Raw genomic sequence first — 17,801 nt, 5'->3', positions numbered from 1 at the left:
TGGATCGAAGCCAAGCCACTCATCAACATCACATCAGAAACAATTAGAAAATTCTTTTGGCAGAACATCGTCTGCAGATTCGGGGTCCCAAAGGAGATCACTGTCGATAACGGAAAACAGTTTGATTCGCAGCTCTTCAGAGAATTCTGTTACAGTCTGGGCACGAAGGTAATCTTTGCTTCTGTGTACCACCCACAATCCAACGGGGCCGTCGAAAGGGCCAATGGCATCATCTTCGGAACCATCAAGAAATGCCTGTTTGATCAGAAAAATGGTAAATGGGCAGATGAACTCCCGAAGGTCATCTGGTCCCACAACACCTCAGAATCAAGAACCACCAAGTTCACCTCATTCAGGCTACTGTATGGTGCCGAAGCAATGACACCAGAAGAGCTTAAGAATCGAAGCCTAAGGGTGACTCATCAAATCGAGGGCACACCCTCGGAGGAGAAAGACCTCATAGAACTAGACATCCTACAAGCTTCGGAAAATCTAGAAAAGTATCAACAAGAAATAACGAAGTGGAGAGACAAGAAAATAGTGAAAAAGGACATTGCAGTCGGAGACTGGGTCCTAAAAAGGAAGCCAAATGCCGAGACCTCCGGCAAACTTCAACCTAAGTGGGAAGGACCATTCCTAGTAATCAAAAGCAACAGGCCAGGGTCGTATCACCTGTCCGACGCCGAAGGCAATGAGCTGCAGCATCCTTGGAATGCCGACAGCCTGAAAAAGTACTACATTTAAGTTTGTAAAAAGGACGCATCGCGAAGCTATAAGCGATCTCGGACCTTCGCATCTATTTTCAGTTATTTCTTACATTGTAAATGGGCCGTACTCTTTTCCTCACAAGGGGAAACTCCGCACAGGAGGTGAGGTTTTTGACGAGGCGGACCCAGTGTAAACAATCTAAATACAATGAATTTTCCCCAAATAGTGTCACTCTCGCCTAAGCAGCCAAAATGGCAAGCTTCGGCAAGCATCTGCATGCTAAACAAAACAGTAAGTTAGCAAAGTATGCAGAACCCGCAAACTTTGCATACTTATCAACGCAAATGCACAATAAGTGCAAAAACGCCAAGGGGCTTCGACCTTTCAAAAGGTCCGAACCAAAAAACCTTCGGCAAAAAAGCAAACGCACAATAAGTGCCAAAATGCCAAGGGGCTTCGACCTTTCAAAAGGTCCGAACCAAAAAACCTTCGGCAAAAAAGCAAACGCACAATAAGTGCCAAAATGCCAAGGGGCTTCGACCTTTCAAAGGGTCCGAACCAAAAAACCTTCGGCACAAACGCACAATAAGTGCCAAAATGCCAAGGGGCTTTGACCTTTCAAAGGGTCCGAACCAAAAAACCTTCGGCACAAACGCACAATAAGTGCAAAAACGCCAAGGGGCTTCGACCTTTCTAAAGGTCCGAACCAAAAAACCTTCGGCAAAAAAGCAAACGCACAATAAGTGCAAAAACGCCAAGGGGCTTCGACCCTTCAAAGGATCCGAACCAAAAAACCTTCGGCACAAACGCACAACAAGTGCAAAAACGCCAAGGGGCTTCGACCTTTCAAAGGGTCCGAACCAAAAAACCTTCGGCACAAACGCACAACAAGTGCAAAAACGCCAAGGGGCTTCGACCTTTCAAAAAGTCCGAACCCAAAAACCTTTGGCAAAAAAGCAAACGTTCAATAAGTGCAAAAACGCAGGGGCTAAGACCTTACGAGTGGTCCGAACCAAAAAACCTACGGCAAAAAAGCGACTCGAAAGAATCGAAAGACGGATGCCAGAAAGGGGGGAGACGTTTTTTCTTTCTGAGCCCTCGGCATCCGTCATTCGACAAACCAATGAGACAACGCCGCGCAGGTAAGGGGGGAGACGTTTTTCCAAGAACAAAATTTGCGCGCATTGCCTCTTATGGCAACAACTTGTTACCCGAACTAATCACGAACACCAAAGCAATAACGCACCAAAAGCACAAACCCCAAACCTTCGAAATAGGGACACCAATGAACCAAGTGCGAGAAAGGGGGGAGACGTTTTTCTTAAAATTCCTCTCGCACTTAACTCCTCGGGTCCTAACACCACTAACGAAGCCGAAGAATACAGGAAGCGTTTTTACCAAGTGTAACAAAGCACCTCGAGGATGCACATATCAGAACATCCCGAAGGATGAGAACAAAGCATCTCGAGGGATGCACTCATCAAAGCACCTCGAAGGATGCACACATCAAAGCATCTCGAAGGATGCACACATCAAAGCATCTCGAAGGATGCACTTATCAGAACACCCCGAAAGATGCAAACAAAGCATCTCGAAGGATGCACACATCAAAGCATCTCGAAGGATGCGCAGATTAAAGCATCTCGAAGAATGCGCACTTCAGAGCACCTCGAAGGATGAGAAGAAAGAATCTCGAAGGTTGCATCCAGAAGGACAAATCGAAGGATACACACATAAAGGCAACCCGAAAGGCGCAATAATAGGCATAGAAAGAATTTTATACACTTTGAAAAGATTTGTGATGGTAGCGTTCAGACAACAAAATGAAAGTTACAACGAATCACGACCGGACCAGCATAAGTACTCCGCAACGCTGCATCCAGGATGAGCAAGGCTGAAAGCCTCCCAGCTCATCAATACCCTAGCACTGTTTGCGTCCTGCAGTACGGGAATATTTACAAAAAATTCCAAGTCCTCAAAACAAATCCCCACAAGCTAATCTTTAGACCTGAGCCCCGGAAGAACCAGCAGCAACATTCCCCGAAGGAGATCTCCGATCCTCGGACCTTCGATTATCCTCCGAAGGCCGATCAGGAGACGCCTCCTGCACCAAATAGACAAAACCAATCAAAAAACAAACAAAAGACAAAGCGAAAGGTTGCTGAAAACAACCCTACCTCAGCAGCTGCGGCCGCCAGAGTCCGAACAGCAACCTTCCCGGAAGTTTCCCAGAACCACTCAAAAAATGCAGCCTTTAACTCTTGGATTTTTGACACCACCACTGCCAAGCCTTCGTAGGGCACATAATGAAAACCATCGAGTCGGGCAAGATCAACTGCGCCGGCACGAAGAAGATTCCCAACAAGCCCCTCGAAGGAAACAGAGGCTGCGTTGTCATTTGCCACGCTCATCACCTCACCAAGGCCCTCGAATTCCGACATCAACCAGTCCAAAAGCAGAAAGAAAACTTGAAGACCTTCGACCGGCTCAGGCAAGGGCAAAGGGTCAGCACCAAGGGCACCAATAGCCTTCTTGTACTCTTGGTACACTCCTTCGACCCGTCTGGCAACCTCGGGTATGACCCGCTCGAGTTCAACCATTCTAGTCTGAACCCACTCCAACTCCGTGATCCTACTCTTAAGGTTAGCCTTCTCGTTCGCATCACCCTCCACGGTCCTCCGAAGGCTCTCCAGAACCTTCTCATTATCCGAAGCAACAGACTCAAGCCTCGAGCACCTAGCTTTCAGTTGCTGGTTCTCGTCCTTCAAAACGAGAATTTCAGCCTCAGCCTGCCGGAGCTTATCAGCCAAACCCAGTCTCTCGGTGGCACTCGCCACCCGAAGGTCCGCATCCGCTTTGGCCTTCTGCATCAAAGCTCGGCTGGCGTGGGCAAGCTTCTTGCTCAGCTCAGCAACAATGAGAGCAGTGTCGAAGGTAGACGCCTCTGCCACGACTGCATCAACTCCTGAATCAAAAACAAAATCACCTTCGGAAACACTAAAAATTTATCAAGAGACAAATAAAGCAAGACCCCAAACCTTTCTCGGGAGGGAGAATCCCAGTCGAGCCAGGCCCTTGGATCACGGCCAAAAGCTGCTGCATCGACGCCGATACAGCTGCAACAAATAACATAAGCAAAAACCCCTCGGAAGCGGCGAACGAGCCAGGAAATCAGGAAAAGCCAAGTAGGTGAAACTTACCAGACTCGTCGAAGGGCATCCCCTCCAAAACCTCCACCTCTTTGTCCGAAGGTGGAACAGAGGAACCTCCATGAGCCTCCCCACCTCTGAGCGCCATCAGCGTCTCACCTACCAAGATCTCCCCCTCCTCGATGTTCACCGCAAGAACAGGCTGCGCGTCCTTCGGCGCCGGAGCCGAGTCCTTCAGAACATCGACCGTCGAGGCAGCCCCCTTCGGCACGGGCAGCTTCGGAAGGTCCGCAGGCTTGGCCCCGGTCTTGACGAGGCTCTGAATCCTCCGGCGTTTCGTCGTACCTTCGGATGAACAATGAAGATTAATCAACGCTTTCGCCACCTCAACACGACGGCCGGAACCGAAAAGCATGGTCCCGTACTCATCGCTAAATCATAACGGGATCTAAAAAGCCTCCCTTCGGGAACTACAATCTCCCCGCCCACCGTCCCCATGAGCTCTTCCATAAATGAGGGCGTACCGCTGTCGCCCGAAGAAACCTCCTCATCTTGCGCCTTTCTCTTGGCGCTCTCAGCCCGCGCAACAGAAACTTTCGTGCTCGAGGGCTTCCGACCGCGACCGCGCCCCCGCGTACTGGTAGCCCCGGAGCTGCCCGCCACCTCCACCTTAGCCTTCCCTATGGACTTCGCCTCAGGAACCTCCGAACCCACGTTCCCCAGCGGTGTCATCCTTGGAACGGCGTTAGCCGGGACCGGCCGAGGCTCGTAAGCGACGCCCATCTCAGCTAGGCAACGATTCAACCGAAGGTTCCCTCTGCACACCTCCACCAAAGAATGGTACTCGTTTTTGTTCCATGGCCCCAAAATCTCCGCAGCCCGACGCTCTAGCTCATCAACAATAACCTCGTCACTGGCACCTTCGGGTCTCCGAAGTCCAAAAAACGGAGAAATCACATCGTACTTCAAGCCAACAAAGCGCTTGCAGTCGAACCTCAACGGAGACCAACCAGCAGCCAGTGGCCAAACCTTGGCAGCCAAAAATTCCTCGACAGCATCCCGGCCACCACAAACTAGGCAAGCTGTCATGAAAGCTTCCAGACACGACTTGAAGCCTGGTCCTCGCTTGCTGAAGGCAGGCTGATAAACGTGATCGAACATCTCAATGTCCGAAGCAAGAAGATACTTCTCCTCGCTAGAACCTTCGGGGTCGGGGAAGCCAATCTTCGCGTAAAACCAGTATCCCAACCAGTTCCCCTCCCACTTATTCTTGTAAGCTGTCGAGAGCATAACCTTCAACAGGCCGGTCCTTTTGTTCGGCTTACGAGGAACGAAGGTGCAGCAGCCATTCTGAACCTCGCTAAGCTCGGCATCATCATCTACATAGACCTTGCGAGGCTGGCAGTGCAACTGAAAAAGCCTGCAAAACGCATCCACAGACACCTCCCCTCCGAAGCTCCGCACTACCCACAGAAATTTGGACAGCGTAACAATCCCATTCGGAGTAAAATGGTGTAGCTTTGCGTTGAATGGCTCCAAAAGCTTCGGCACTATTGGGTCCATCGGAAGTCTAAGTCCCGCTGTAAAAAAGTCCTTAAAGACCACAACCTCGCCGGTCTCCGGTACAGGAATTAATTCTGCACCCGGGGCGACAAACCCCCTCGGCGAAATAGCCCTTCGTAACGTAGAAGTCTATCATGCTCCGAGATACGACAGATGGCTCGAAAAGCAGAGTCTTATGTTTCTCCGGAGCCATCAGTTCCGACACGGCCGCAGAAACAGCAGAAAGGCTCTCGCTGGACAGTTGCTGAGAAGGCTGCGAACCACCCGCCTCTCCTTCGGAAGCTGGACCAGAGTCTGTACGGAGAACCGCCCTCTTAATGAATGCCATAACTACAAAAATAAATAAAAAACAAAGTCAAATTATAAACAAATACTCAAACGAACCTTCGATCAACCTCGCTGTCTGCTTAGTACGAGCCATGAGCCGCAAAGCTACTTACACAGAGGAAAACAAGCAGCTTCAACGCGCACGAAACAAGAACCTTCGGACAAAACACTTTATAGCAAAAAACGACGAAGGATAGCAAAGCTCGAGAGGGCACAGGTGTTAACCCCCCCTCCTCCGCTTATATAGGCAGTGAAAAGGAACAGTTCCAGCGGTAAAAACGAGGAGACGGCAGCCCAAGCGACGCAATCAGACAACGACACGTACACAACAAAAACCGACCATTGCAGCCGACGGTTCGGGAGACGTTTTTCCTCGGGAGCTTCCCGAAGGTTACACACAATCTTCTTCATTAACAAGGGTTCAGACCATCGGCTTCGGACCTCGCCCTCGAGGGGCTACTGTTGGAGATTGGACCTTCGGGTCAAGCCCTCACCCTCGGAAATGCTCCCTAACCTGTTTGCAGGGCCACAACGAAATAGAGCCAAGCGTACCCGAAGATATCGGATGAACACTAAGGAGCGCAAGCTCGAAGACTATGACCTTCGGGCCGAAGGATATCACGTTCTGAAGGCCGAAGGTAACGGAAGGCTGCCCTGAAGCGCAAGCGCAAACACCCAGGCCTTCGGTCCGAAGGATACCGCCTTCACCGTGCCAAAGGTGACGAACGGCCACCCGAAAACATAAACTCGAAGATCAAGACCTTCGTTGATGGAATCTTCATGGCCGAAACCCTCAGAGGAACCCGAAGGTTATAGCAACTTTCATCGACTGAAGACATGTGAGTAAAACGTGTATATGAAAGAAGGTCGGAGTTGTACACCTTCCGAATACGTGAGAAGGTCGGATTTGTAAACCTCTCATGTTGTAATTTTACCCCGAAACCGGCTGAGAGTGGGCTGTAAATGAGCTGGGAGGGGGCAATTTAGGTAATCTTGGCCGAGGGCTAGGGGTATAAATAGCCCTCTCTTTCCACAGTGTAAAGGGTTGAATTTTCTGAATATTATTGGAGAGTTCGACACATACTTTCACTTTCATCTTACTGTTCATGCTCCCTGTTTGGGCATCTAAGAAGCAAAGATCCCAACAACTGTTACCTGACTGGAGGCTGGAGCTGGAGTGGTGTGAGAGGGAATTACTATAGGGCTGGAGCCCTACCCACCAGCCGAACACGGGATAAAATTAGAGTTGGCACGGATTCTCCGATTATCCCAAGTAGTTTGGTCGGCTTACCGATACCAAATCCTATTCCATGCCGTCATACATACTTGCTCACGTTTGTAATCTAAATTTTATTTAATTTGGAAATCGTAATCTATTATTATCTTATTATTTGGCCAACAAACGGAGCCCCCTCTACGTTCGCTCTCAAAACTTAGAAATTTCCATGTTAATCGGAAAAAATAGAAAAATAAAAATTACCCACCACTGCCATTATGATAAAAATTAGCCTAATACCCCTGTGCCTAATTAAAAATCACCCACCAATACCATTATGAAAAATTAAATATAAAATACTATTTAGCTATGTATCAGTTACAAATATATACTATTAATAAAAACTAAAGCTAACAATAATCAATCAAAATAAAATGAAAATAAGAATAATTATCTACATAATATTATTAATGCTCAACAAATCAAATTGTTATTATAGGTAGATCATAGTTGAATTGGTTTAATCAACAATAAGACATAATTTACAATAATGAACAGGATGATGTATGGTAAAAAAATAGTATAATCTTTAAGTAACGATACAACGACATGCAAATTTTTGAATTTTCAATAATAGCCGCGCAAATGCGCGGGCTATACCCCTAGTTTCTCGTAAAAGGTCAGCAATTTTTTGTTTTTTTTAAATTTAAAGTCATGCATGTCCAAATATACAAAGTTGCGGATTAGCATCACAATGATGCCTCCTGGATTAGCATCACAATGATGTCCAAATAGTTGATCAAAGCTTTGAGAAATATGTGTCAAAGGGAATGAAACTTAGTAGGTAAAATTGTAAGAAAGTAGTATATTATGAGCGGTGAGAGCTTTGGGTTCAAGATTTTAAACTACAAATGAGTCAGGTCTAGAAAAAAAATACCTTTCGTTCTACAAGTGATTTGCATTGTTCTTCCGTAATGACAGCCAAAGATTAAAGAGTGAAGAATAAATGGTGTAGAGTGACATAAGCACTAATGAGTGCAATTGGTTAACTTTTATGGTAGCTGTTGAAGATTGGTGACTTGGATTTTTTGGGATGCTATGCATTCATGTATACATCATCTACCGTTATAGTCTAAGTCCTCTACCGTTACAGTCTTGTTCCGGCAAGTTCTAAAAAAAATTCTAGCTCGACATTAAGTGTGCATCTTTCTTTTTTATGCTGAGTCTACGTTATCTTCGTGATCATTACATGGGGTAACATCCCCCCCCCAATCTACACACGCACAAAAAATAGTCCCCATACTTGCATTCTTTTTTCCCTTTCTTTGAACAAACTAATAAATATGGAATAACTTCATAAAAATATGTTATCGTTTATCAACAAAAAAATTTGTGCCTATCATCCAAAATGAACTTTGGGATGTTTCTTTTTCGAAATTAGGGAGAAAGATCCCCATCTGAATTAGCTTTGAGATGTAATGACTAGCACCACATAAAAAAGTTGAAACATTTGATGAAAAAATGGTGGAGATTGCGCAACCATGCACCACTAAGCTACCTACTTAGAGCAGTCTCAATGGAAGTTTTATGGCATTAAATTATATATCACATCATCAATTTTACTGACATGATAAGGAGTGAGAAGAAGGGAGTTTCATGGGATGTGAGAGAAGTTTCATTACTATGAAACCCATCATAATACAGTTACTTAGTTTTCACTTGATAACCGCGCTATAAAACTGTGCACATACATGGCAACTATCAATCCCTCCAGATGGTAAACCATGCCAACGGCCTGGTAGCAACGCGCGCCACCTGTAAACCAGGTTGTTATCAGACTGATGGCTGGACCAAAACACTCTCGTCTGATAGCCTGCGGCATCTACCTTGCGCGGGCCGGAAAAACGACCGCTCTCTTCTGCTTCTGCAGCGCACCGGTCGCGGCAGCGGAATCGGAATCGGAATCGCGCGCGTGATGATGGTGGCGAGCGGCAAGCACGAGGCCTAATCCGTCGCCGGGGGTTGTCAAATAAAGCGCGACGGGGCCGGAAGCGGAGACCGACCGGCCGGCCCGGCCCGGCAGGCGTCGCGTCGCCGGGATCACATCGGCGGCGCGGCGCGGCACGGCACTGCGCCGCCGTACCCGCCCCCGCGGGGCGTGCCGCGAGGAGCGCGGACATTTCGCGGGCCGAGACAGCACGAGGCGCAGGCGAGCGCGTCGCCGTTCCCAGCGTGGTGCGCGCGTGTCCCCCTCTGCCCCCTACCGGCCTCTGAGCCTCGTGCCCTCGTCCTCGTTTCTGCACTGGCGGTGGCGGTGGCGGCAGCGCGCGACTCTGACAGCGGCCGGTCACCTCCGTCGCCCCCGGTGCTTGTGCCGCGCGTCCTTTTGACGGACGTCGTGGCTACTGGCTGGCTGGCTCCTCGCTCGCGGCACGGCGGCGGCGCCATGGACATGTGCTCGTCGGACCGGAGACACGTGACAGGGGCTCACAGGGGCACACGATATTCGCCCGTACGGGACACGGCCCTGGCACGCAATTATAATTAACCGTAATGGCCATCATTTGAACACATCGGACGTATTAACTTAACGGTTTAATTTGACGATCCTTTCTCAACCCACGTCCCGATCGAAACAACATTGGTAGGCCCACGCAAAGGCGAGCGCAGATGGTACAAGCATGACAAATACTTGAAAATAAAACAACACGACATAAATACTACATAACTTTTACAAACTAAACTCCAACTACAATAGTTTTACAAAGTTTACATAAATAGAATAATTTACAACTTTACAATAGGATAGCCAAGTTTAAACGAAAAAGATCCCACAACACCTCTAGTGTTCAGCCTTTAGACAACCGGTCAGACCGGTCTGTATGAAGCTCCCCACGTAGCCACCGGTCAGAGCGGTCCACAGACCGGTCAGACCGGTCCAACAAAACAGACAGGGTGCGCATCTAGCCCACGCATGCGCAACCCCACAGCCTCCTAACCTAATGGTTTCGGTCCATCACTTCCCACTCCTCTGCATCTCTGTGGATAAATTTGACGCAGCAGGGGCAGAAATCGACGTCTGGGTGCCCTGAAATAAAATATGGCGGCAACAAACCCTGAACAACTAATACTCAGCAAGACTTACCCGACCAGTGGGTATAACTTAGCCCACATATCTAGACATGCGAGGCTTTTGACTGGTGATTATTTTGCAGAAAAGCGACTAAAGTAATTCCTTACTTTCAGTATTTTAGCCTCAGATTATATATGAATTCAATTAACTCTAATCTAATATTTGCAGGGATCAACTATAGCAAACATGGTGGTGCAATCCAAATATCTTAATGTGTCCAAGATTTTATATATATATATACATATATATACACACACACACATAAATAACTTACATTCTAACATTTTGCTACGATGCAGCAAAGAGATCAAGGCCCTCATAACCGCGAGACACGGCGAATCGATTCGATTTAATCTTGCAAGGTGGACCTAACCAACACGGCACGCTAAAGCCCCGTCGGACCCCACGCACCGACCTTTCACCTCTCCGCCTCGAACTACAGGACCGCCCCACCATCATATGGTCAGCCGAGCTCAACGTGAGACCACCAAAAATAATATATGCATCCCCGTTTCTCCGCGACTACTCGACCACCCCAGGAGGTGAGATGGAGTCCTGTAATTTCGAAGCAAGACAGTACTCGGCTTACCGGTTTCGACTACCTCCTACTCCCGGCATGCGGTTAGTACAATTCAATCCCCGATCAGCACTGCCGACAACAACTGGCCCTTAATCGACACAGACGGGACTAAGACACCCAGGAACCCTGTCTTGTTGCCATTCCTATGTATCCTCATCATTTCCTGTCCGGTCTCAATTCTCCATTTATTCCATGTCAAATTCAACATCTCATATACTGGAATATAATTATATCTCATATCTCGCGAGTAACCGGAAATTACTCGACTTCTAAACATCCTATATCTCGCGAGTGCAAGAGATCACTCGTCTTCTACAGGAAAACCATTAAGCATTGCACTTCTATCGTCATATACATACTAGTATAACTCAGGGAATCATAGGGATCATGCAACTAGGGTTCCAAACCATTCCTAAGCCTAATGCACAAGTAATAGTTACGTATATAGGTGTCATAATTTAAAATAATAGGATGTGCACTGGGGCTTGCCTTGAGTCTGCGGCTCAGTGCTAGGGTGAGATGGGCCTTGGGCCGACTCCCCACGATCCTCCTGCTGCAAGGCTTGCCCCTGCGGCTCCTGTGGCTCCGCAACCACCTTGTACACAATCTCCTCCGCCGCGACTGCTACACATATGCATATGCACATGACATGAGAAGGCATGCATGATTTACAAAAATTATGAGTAACTAATAACCCAATTAATTTCTAACCATTTGTACCAACTACCCCGCATTTCACCCACTCACCCAATACCCCACCAGTCAGACCGGTCACACTTAATTCAACCATGCCACCGGTCAGACCGGTCACTCCGACCGGTCAGACTGGTCCTACCCAGAACAAAATCTAAAATCCATACCGTGGTGAAACCCGGCCACTAATCCTAAAACCCTACTAGGAACCAGTTCAGGGATACATTGGAACGTATTTGACCGGAGGGAATCACCTAAAACCATCTAGAAGAGGAGATCGACCATCCCTAGCAAAATACCTTGAATGAGCCTCTTCCCCATGAAAAACTCGGATTCCACTTCACTCCGGGAAGGAGCACATGGCAGAGATGATCCCCCACGTGGATTTAGAGCTCTCCTCGGCCTTGGATCAAATGGAGAGGAAGGATTTGGGGAGTAGGGTTTGGAGAAGAAAAATGAGAGGGAGAGAGCTCAGCAGGCGAGCTGAGCATGTTGAGGGTGAAGGAGTCGGTGAGGGAGAGAGAGTGTGTGGTTTAAATGCTGTGGGGCCCAAAACGGTTGAAACCCAGTTCAACCGGTCAGACCGGTTGTCTCGACCGGTCAGACCGGTCCGGCCCAGGCTGACAGGAGAAGTTTTGGTTTTGTGCTTTGGCGTGTGAGTTTGAAACTAATGACCTTAATTAACTTAATTACCGAGGATAAATACCTGCGGGTTACATTTTCCTGCTGGGACTCCGGGCAGCGTGCGTACCCGACCCATCGATTGTGCAATCAGCAGCCATCGATCAGCAGGCGCTTGGACGGTAACCTGGAGGTGGCGTCGGTTCATGACGGAGTGCATGGTCCGGGGCTCCGGGCAAGGCTGCAGTGAGCCTGCGTACTTTTTGTTGTGCACTGCTTCTTTTTGTCTACGTGTACGTGCTGACAAGAGAGGACTGTTACGTACTGTACCATGAACGGCACTGTAGTTCCGTGTACCAATCTGTCTGAACTAGCTGCGTCCTACTACCATGCATCCATAGGCCTGACCCTGACACGTCTCCTCAAAAAGGAACAATGGGGCCGAGGAACAAGAGGGTCACAGGTCAGGGTCCGTAGTCTCGTCAGGTTTGCAACACTGGGATCGTTTGTTGGTCTAGCATGTCTCTCAAGGGCCGTGGCCCCAAGCCAAGTGCCTGCTCGATCGACCGACGTACTCAACGGAGCTAGTAGTACTGTTTCTCTTCGACAGTCCACTCCACGGATCACAGTTCCAGTATGGCAGCAGAAGAAACATTGGGGCATGGACTCTGTTGCAGACCTACCATGCACGGCAGCATCGAAAGGAAATAAGGCTGCGTGCAGGGACGCGGATTGCCCGGCGAGAGCTGAGACATGCAGACACATCTGTTGACACTAGTGCTGGTTGCCATGCATGAATGCATGCACATAAACTGTATGCAAAAATTACTTTGCAGGAGAGTTCTACAAGCTCATCTGTATAGGCATCACCAGATGGATTCAAAATGGCGACACGGTGTTGCACACATCGCAGCAAAAACTCAGGCGGCCGCGCCGACGGTGGCGCCGGCGGCGAGCCTGGACGAGCCGTAGAGGGTCTCCTCGAACCGGATGATCTCGTTCTTGGAGCCGTAGGCCACCTGGGTGCGCTCGTCGAGCTCGTTGATCACCTTGTCCAGCACCGACTGCTTGCCGTCGCTGCTGTGCCCGCCGGCCTTCTCGACCAGGAGCCCCAGCGGCGCCACCTCGAAGAGGAGCCGCAGCTTGGCCTTGGCGGACGGGGACGTCACGTTGGTGAAGATGCCCTTCTCCTTCACTATGATCTGCGTCATCATCGATCACAGGCATCATGCATGCGTCCGTGGTCACGGTAGTTCTGTACGCTAAAGGCAGTGTTGGAGTGGACCTAAAGTGGACTCGGTGCACTGTAGGGAATTGCTGTGTGCCTGTGTTGGCGTGGCCTTGCTTAAAGCAGACGCCGGTATGTTCTCCCCAAAAAAAGAAAAGAAAAAAGACGCCGGTACTGTTCCAGTATGGGTTTGCAGTAGCACTACAGTTCCAGTCTTCCAGACATTTACTGGCACGCGCCAAACAAAATTCTTGTTCTCGAAAGTTTGCTTTGCCTTGTCAGAGAAATGGACTCTTTGGTGTGAAATTGTAGAATTGATTGACAGTTTGATCATCATGTCACTGTTTATTGTTGGAACTTCTAGTACTGAATAATGAGTACGATGAACTACTACTGCCACGGCATTTGAGGAGTACCATGCAAGCGAAGCAAGCGAGTCTGATGATGTATTATTGATGTTTGCTCGGTTTCGGGAAGAAATATGTTTGTGCATTGTAAGATGCGAACCATAATTGCTGAAGCTAAAGATTTTCTGACATATACATACCTGGTTGACATCTGGTACCATTCCCCCAGTGTAACGCAATGTGTACTTCTCCTTGACGTAGTAGTCGATGAGCTGCAAAGACACATTTTGCACATGTCAGACTGACGAAAGGCTGTTCTTATTGATAGACAGGTAATCAAGAGATCTATCAGAAGAAAATGAAAACAGTAATGACTGCTCGGAGAGCACACCTTGCTGTAGTCAGGGTTGTCAAATGTTGCCCTCAAATTACCAGGAGAGAACATCTTCCCCTCCCCAATGGAGGTGGTGTCCTTGACATGCTGCCATTTGCCTGCAACATTTCGTGAACACCTAGGTTACACTTGCGTCACACACTGCAACTCTGAAAGTCCCCAGTGATTGCAAATTCAGGGTCACCTTCGTCGAGGAGGAGGAACTCGTGTGTCCCAGGGCAGTCCTTGAGGGCGATGACGTAGGTCGTGCGGGGGCCGTAGATGCCCATCGCAGCGGCGACCTGGTCGCCGCCGGTGACTCCCGTCAGCTTGTCGCCGGGCCAGACACCGAAGATGGTTCCGACGGTGAAGTTGGTGTCGACAATGCTGGAACCGTCAAGGGGATCGAACGCAACGCTGAAACCACCTGCGGGATTGGATGAAAAATTATGCCGGTCTGAATCACAACCCTTAATTGCTCGGTTGCTTACTGTTCAGCATGTCTAGTACAACAAGGTGAAAAGTTTAGAGAGATCAGAGCGTATTAGAGTTTGGTGATTACAATCTAGAAGCATCTAGAACTAGAATCCAAGAAGACAGAATGCTACTTTTTTGTTTTGTTTTTGACTTAGACAGAATGCTACTTTGGTAAGGCGTAATGCTGCTGATTTGATTTGCAGTTGCATTTGCTGAGTAATAGCAGTGCTGGGCACTGCACTGCACGTCTGCAACTCTCTAATTGAGGCAAAAACATATCCAGTTTTGTCAGGTTACAAATGCTGGAAGCTTTGGTCTGGTCATGCACAGTGAGGGGAAGAAATGGCGGTACCGGCAACTGGGCCACCCATGTCTTGCAGCTCGGGGACTTCCTCGGAGCACGCGTACTTGCACACATGGGAGTACTCCAGAGCCTGCGGGCAGAGCGAGAGCAGGCATGAGCGAAGTGAAAAGAACCGTTCGGTGCGAGGCAGACACATACACAGTGCGGGATCAATCGTTTCGCACATCGAAGAGGAGCTTGTTGGCGAGCATGTCGACGGCGAGCTGCTCGTCGCCGAAGGAGTTGACGCAGGCCGTGCCGCCGCAGGACGCCGTCCGGACCTTGAACGCGATCGTCCTCATGGCCTCCCCCATGCAGGTGAGCAGCCTGATGAGGTTCTTGTCCGGCGTCGCCTTGGTCAGGAACTCCTCCTGCCACACACACCACAGCACAAACCCCAGCAGCAGCGTCAGCCTCGTTCGTCGCCGCATGGCACGACACGCACGCACACAGCTTGTCCTGACAACGACCGATCCACACGCACCAGGCTGTCGCCGATCTCGCACCGTGCGCTGAGCGCCGCCCGGCTCGCCGCCTTGGTCTGCCTCGCCGCGAGCGGCCGCGCCGTGCTCACCCGCACCGACTCGCCGTAGAACGCCGTCGGCGGCCTGGACGCCTGCCGAGCGCGCACGCGACAACAGTAGCCATCAGCAAAAGCTCTCATTCTTTGGTTCTAAAAAAGCTTTCATTCCGCACGTGCTACTCCTCCCAGTGGAGCGAGAAAAAGGAGCGACGTACCTTGGGCCTGGACGACTGCGAGAAGGACATGGCGGCGCAGCACGCCGGGGAGCGCGTGGCGCCGGCGGCCGTGCCGGCGTAGCTCGCCGCCGCGACGGTCTCCATTGCTCTCGCCGGTGTGGTGGTGGCGGCCCGGACGCTCGCGAGCAGGGGGGGTCTGGGGGGCTCTGACTGAAGGTGTTAGACTGTCCGCGTGCGCCAAGGTTTCGCAGTTCAGCTGGTGCGTGCTTTCAGGTAGGTAGCGAGCGCCTAGCTAGCACGGCCGCGGGGAGGGAATGGATCACACGGGGGATGCACGTCTGGACCAGATAAACCGGCCGCCGGCGCGGCGCCACGTGGCGCCGGAGAAGATAGAGCGCGGGGCCGCCGCCGCGGCTGCGGTGCACGGCGGACCGTTCGTGGGTTGTGTGGCCACGCCGGGGCGAGCGGCGGATCGGCTCGGCCCCGTCGCCGTAGTTTGCCGTTTAGGTTGGTTCGGTCGAGGCGTGACGCCAACCGGAAACTGGCTCCGCCTCCGTTTGTTTCCTGTTGGGACTGGCCATATTCGATTCCGACGTTTAATTACAAGGACCTGGCTACGAGGAGAGAGCTTTCCCCGATAACGATTGGTGAAGTCACCATCTCATGAGTCCGTTGTATATGAGCTATGATGAGCATATGGCCATATGCACATAAATTCAGATTTTTAAATTATAGTAATTCTACAAGCATACATCCAAATCAAAATTCGAGTATACCATTATATTCATTTTATCAAAGCATAAAAAAATCACACTTGTGTATGTTTTACTCAAAGTGATAACGTTACGTTGAGTTACTTTTTAAAAATTAAATAAAAAATTATATTTTCTAAAATTCACATGCTACATGTTACTTTTTTATATTTTACAGATTGTATAAGTTACTTTCTTAATAAAAATACATATTAGAAAAAGTTACATTTTCTAACATTAATATACTATGAATTTATTTTTTCATAATTTTCAGGGAGTATAACGTTACTTTCTCATCATTAGATCCCTTAAAGTATTCTTAAGGTAAATATCACAACTTTCCTCTTTTAGAAAACCGATGGAATTAGACTTTACATTTTAATAAAGCGGCTTCTCCTTTTAAGACTAAATAGAATTTATCAAATTAGCAAATATGCCAGTGTGTTGCTACAGAAAGCCATATAAATATGTTAATTAGTATATAAATGCATATATATTATACACCATATGTATTTTGTAATAATATAAGACGTGTCAGTTGAGGACTTCAGTCTTTTCCATTTTACTTGCCAAATGCTATTTCTAAACTGTTTTGGACCCTTGACTCAACTTACGGTGACCCGGATTTCAATTAGAACTCCGATTGATGGAACAAAGAATTATTGCTTGCTTTAGTAGTAAAAAAGTAGAGATAGATATTACAATTTATCGCATTGTTTCATATGTTGTTCTTTTTTCAAAAAATATTTTGCCATTGTGATAGTTTAAGTCATGTTTGGTTTGTGCTACGCTAGGAACTATAACAACTTTGACCGCTAATTAAGAATATTAAATGAAGGCAATTTACAAAACCAACTCCAGAAACCCTGAAGAATCTAATGAGGCCTTTGACCTCATGATCAGAGCATGATTACTGTAGCATCACTGTAGCCAATAATGGATTAATGATGGTCATTAGATTCATCGCGAAAAGTTACACTCATCTCTAAAAAAATTTTGCAAATAAAATTTATTTAGTAATCCATATGTGCAAAAGAAATCCGTGCTAGGAACTAGCGTGAAAAAAACCAAACAAGGCCATAGCATTCCGCGCATGCTTCAGTATTGAATAACTTCCATTTCGAGATCCATACAGGATTTAAAATTTGCGAGATAAAAGAATAAAATATAGGTATGGAATGTGAAACAATAACAAAATTGATCGACCAAAATACTGGCATTGAATTGAGTATGGCCATGTCCGACGTCTCCGCTCACGCATTTATTATGGAGAAAACTCTCTAGATGGTTGTCAACAAGGCCTAAATCGAGCCTTGGCTACGGCCCAATCGAACTAAGCACTCTCAAGCCCAAAAGCCCCTTCAATGGTTTTGACTACAGGTGGTATATACCTTTAAAATAAAAAGTTAAAATAATTGAAACTCTTTCTCATCAAAATTGAGCCCGTTGTACCTCTCACGGAGGCCTCATTTGTCAGTCCAAAAGATTTGATGAAAGAGAAGGGGGGATTGGTTTCATCAATGTTTCCCACCAAAATCTTAATACTTTTTACACCAGTAATTTCCTATATCCACCTCTTATATCCGCGCATT

General features: G+C 48.2%; 1 protein-coding gene across 1 annotated transcript; it reads right to left on the bottom strand.

The window, feature by feature from the left end:
- Positions 1 to 12,758: 12,758 nt before the first annotated feature.
- Positions 12,759 to 15,776, bottom strand: LOC120708686 (sedoheptulose-1,7-bisphosphatase, chloroplastic-like). Its single transcript, XM_039994064.1, has 8 exons — positions 15,497 to 15,776; positions 15,243 to 15,374; positions 14,944 to 15,129; positions 14,768 to 14,849; positions 14,144 to 14,365; positions 13,957 to 14,057; positions 13,766 to 13,837; positions 12,759 to 13,192 (listed from the first exon to the last, which is right to left on the bottom strand). Exons 1-8 carry the CDS (start codon positions 15,599 to 15,601, stop codon positions 12,911 to 12,913), a joined length of 1,182 nt encoding a protein of 393 aa, XP_039849998.1. The 5' UTR covers positions 15,602 to 15,776; the 3' UTR covers positions 12,759 to 12,910.
- Between the last annotated feature and the right edge of the window lie 2,025 nt (positions 15,777 to 17,801).

This window comes from Panicum virgatum, chromosome 5K (assembly GCF_016808335.1).
Source record: "Panicum virgatum strain AP13 chromosome 5K, P.virgatum_v5, whole genome shotgun sequence".
NCBI lineage: Eukaryota > Viridiplantae > Streptophyta > Magnoliopsida > Poales > Poaceae > Panicum > Panicum virgatum.
Note: the sequence above shows the minus strand (reverse complement) of the source record. Positions and strands in the feature narration are given on the sequence as shown.

Coding starts and splice junctions, on each gene's coding strand:
- LOC120708686 (XM_039994064.1), bottom strand. CDS start 15,601: ATGGAGACCGTCGCGGCGGCGAGCTACGCCGGCACGGCCGCCGGCGCC. Junction 15,375..15,496: donor CGCAGTCGTCCAGGCCCAAG/GTACGTCGCTCC, acceptor CGCGCTCGGCAG/GCGTCCAGGCCGCCGACGGC. Junction 13,193..13,765: donor TGGTACCAGATGTCAACCAG/GTATGTATATGT, acceptor ATGATGACGCAG/ATCATAGTGAAGGAGAAGGG.